Here is a 2,781-nt window from a genome sequence, read left to right on the forward strand (position 1 = left end):
TTTACTTTGTTAATTTAGTGTTTTTTCAAGTTTATGTGTAATAATGGTGGTTTATTAACCGTTTAATCGGTGAAAGCGCATTAATGTAAGAAAATGAAACAAAGCCGTTGGACATAGTCTCTTGGAATCTGCCTAAAAGTCTACTCAAAAAGTTACAGTAAATAATAATTTTGCTGAGAATATACATATTTCATTCCATATCTTATTGTTTCATTTAGTTTCATGACAATTGTTAAGTCTCAAATTAATCAACTTCATTTTATTTCGATCCATATCATTTTTGATAAAACAGATGATATGATACTTTCGCCTTTGCGCTTAGAAAAATTAAACTACTACTGACACTCACGATTTGTCAGTGACAACATGACACCTCCAATGTTTTGAATTCAATGTCTAAGAAATAAAATTGTAAAAAGTTGTTTCGACTCTTGGAAAAATTTAAATAAGTAATTAACTATCTATAAATAATAAATGTACGATGTGTGTTTATATAGGGAAGAATGTAAATCTTGTGGTGATTTTATTAATATGTAAGTAAGATTGTTTATCGGCTTATTATTAAAAAAAACTTTCTATTCTATTCACTAACATTAATTTTACCGGTCATATTGATTTAATTTTGATAGATTTGCATATGATTAATTTTGTTATTCGCTTTGTCATTATAGAATTTGTAACTAAGTATGCCATACCACAATATCATAATGGTATTGTTAAAATAATTCAGGATATTTAAAAAAAAGTACTTTGATATATCAATATTTTTCCTCAGGTTTAGCACGAATAACAAGACAATATGATGTATCTGAAGAAACCCAATTAGAAGACGTTCCAAATGTCGATGAATCAGAATCATTACTCTCCAATGTTGTGTCAGACGTCAATAAAACTCTTACAAACCTTTACAACACAATGACACTAGCAAATGTGACCGCAGAAAATAAAACACAGAATGCAAATGAAACTAGAAAACTCGTTAAATGTAAAGAGATTGTGTATGATGTCTCAGAAGAGGTAGAGCCAACAGTAGAACTTATAAATGCAACATATTTGGGAAAATTGCTTCAAATAAACCCTGATATCACAACAAGAGATGTAGAGGCTGACTGTGTCTTAGTACTGTTTTACGCTAGAGCATGTCCGTTCAGTGCTCATGCAGCACCACATTTCAATGCTCTATCTAGATCATATCCTAATGTTAAAATGGTGGCAGTAGATGCTCTGAAGTACCATGGCATAAATGCTCAATATGGTATTATAGGGGTGCCGACTTTGAAAATGTTCCATAATGGAAGGCCTGTTGGAAAATTCAACGGGACAGAATATAACATACACTCATTCAGTAAGTTTGTTCATGCCATCACTGGTCAGAATCCTCAAGTGCTGCTCGTCACTTCAAAGGACTTCCAAGGTCCTGTGTCTAGTGTAGTGGAGAAAGAAACTGATTATTTTCTTATTTTATCATGGTTGTTCATCTTGGTTTGTTCAGTTTATTATTTTGTGCAATCAAAATGGTGGACTATGATAGTGGAGATGGTACAGAATAATTGGCGGGAATCTGAGGCCCAGCATGAGCATACAGATTGATTATGAACTGTTTGATTATCTGTGCACTTTATTTATTTATTATTTGATAGGTGAAAGTGAGGATGAATAAATAATTTGATTTGTTGTTTTGTTTGTTTAAAAGATCAAGCAGATTTATATTCACACTTACGTATGAAAAATACTTTAATTAATAATTGAAATTGGACTTGACAATGTGGTCAGCCTAAAATAGCACCATCCCACGTCTTCCTGTGATTGTCTTAAGATATGTACTAGAGAATGTAACAGTGTTCCCTGAGAATTATACCTGACCAGTATTGAGATTTCCAACTGGTATTTCTTGGTGGTGGGAAAAATGGGAAATGATTAGGTAGTTATTTATGTGAATGCTGTGAAGTACTAGTGCATTTTAGATTTAAGAATGAGACAACCATTAGGTATGCACTACAATTGAGTCTTCAACCTCATGCCTGGCTGGCAGTATACCCATCATGATTTCTACCCTACCTAAAGGTAGGACCCCTTGTGATTCCATGCAGGTAGGAACCACCACCCTGCCTATTTCTGCCGTGAAGCAGTAATGCGTTTCGGTTTGAAGGGTGGGGCAGCCGATGTAACTATACTGAGATCTTAGAACTTATATCTCAAGGTGGGTGGTGCATTTACGTTGTAGATGTCTATGGGCTCCAGCTCCAGGAGGGCTGTGAGCTCGTCCACCCATTTAAGCAATAAAAAAAAATACAAATCTTGCTATTAATTCAAAGGGATACAAGTAAAGACTTGGCTGGCTAATGTCACTTTTGTTAGTTATCCCTAACTAGATGATGTTTTTTTTTTTGATAACGCCATCTGTTGTGTCTTTAAAGCCGTTAGTTGCTCACAATTAAGAAAAATAGTATTATTATTCACCAATAGATGTCGGGTAAAGTTGATTATTGAAAACACGAATAAAACAACATTTTCTGAAAATAAATCGTAGCTAGATCGATTTATCGCCCCCGAAATCCCCTGTATACTAAATTTTATGAAAATCGTTGGAGCCGTTTCCGAGATTCAGATTATACATATATGTATATACAAGAATTGCTCGTTTAAAGGTATAAGATAAGATAGCAGAATCCTGTCCTTGAATTCATTTCCCTATCTGCCCCTGTACTTTTGCTTGCGTTTCACTGGTCAATCAATAAATTCTGTTGAATTTAATAATTTTGTAGTATGGTAACAGAATTT

The 2,781-nt window shown here is 33.8% G+C and overlaps 1 protein-coding gene across 1 annotated transcript; it reads left to right on the plus strand.

Annotated features, from left to right (window-relative positions):
* Positions 1 to 356: 356 nt before the first annotated feature.
* On the plus strand, positions 357 to 1,674 carry bug (thioredoxin domain-containing protein bug). The gene is made up of 2 exons (XM_028173468.2): positions 357 to 533; positions 776 to 1,674. The coding sequence occupies exons 1-2, from the start codon at positions 482 to 484 to the stop codon at positions 1,588 to 1,590; spliced, it is 867 nt and encodes a 288-aa protein (XP_028029269.2). The 5' UTR covers positions 357 to 481; the 3' UTR covers positions 1,591 to 1,674.
* Positions 1,675 to 2,781: the final 1,107 nt, after the last annotated feature.

The sequence above is a fragment of the Bombyx mandarina genome, chromosome 03 (assembly GCF_030267445.1).
Source record: "Bombyx mandarina strain Sakado chromosome 03, ASM3026744v2".
NCBI lineage: Eukaryota > Metazoa > Arthropoda > Insecta > Lepidoptera > Bombycidae > Bombyx > Bombyx mandarina.

What these genes read in the sequence shown, in the direction of transcription:
- bug (XM_028173468.2), top strand. Translation starts at nt 482, where the DNA reads ATGTGTGTTTATATAGGGAAGAATGTAAATCTTGTGGTGATTTTATTA. An exon ending in TGTGGTGATTTTATTAATAT is followed by an intron (nt 534 to 775) that starts GTAAGTAAGATT and finishes ATTTTTCCTCAG; the next exon opens with GTTTAGCACGAATAACAAGA.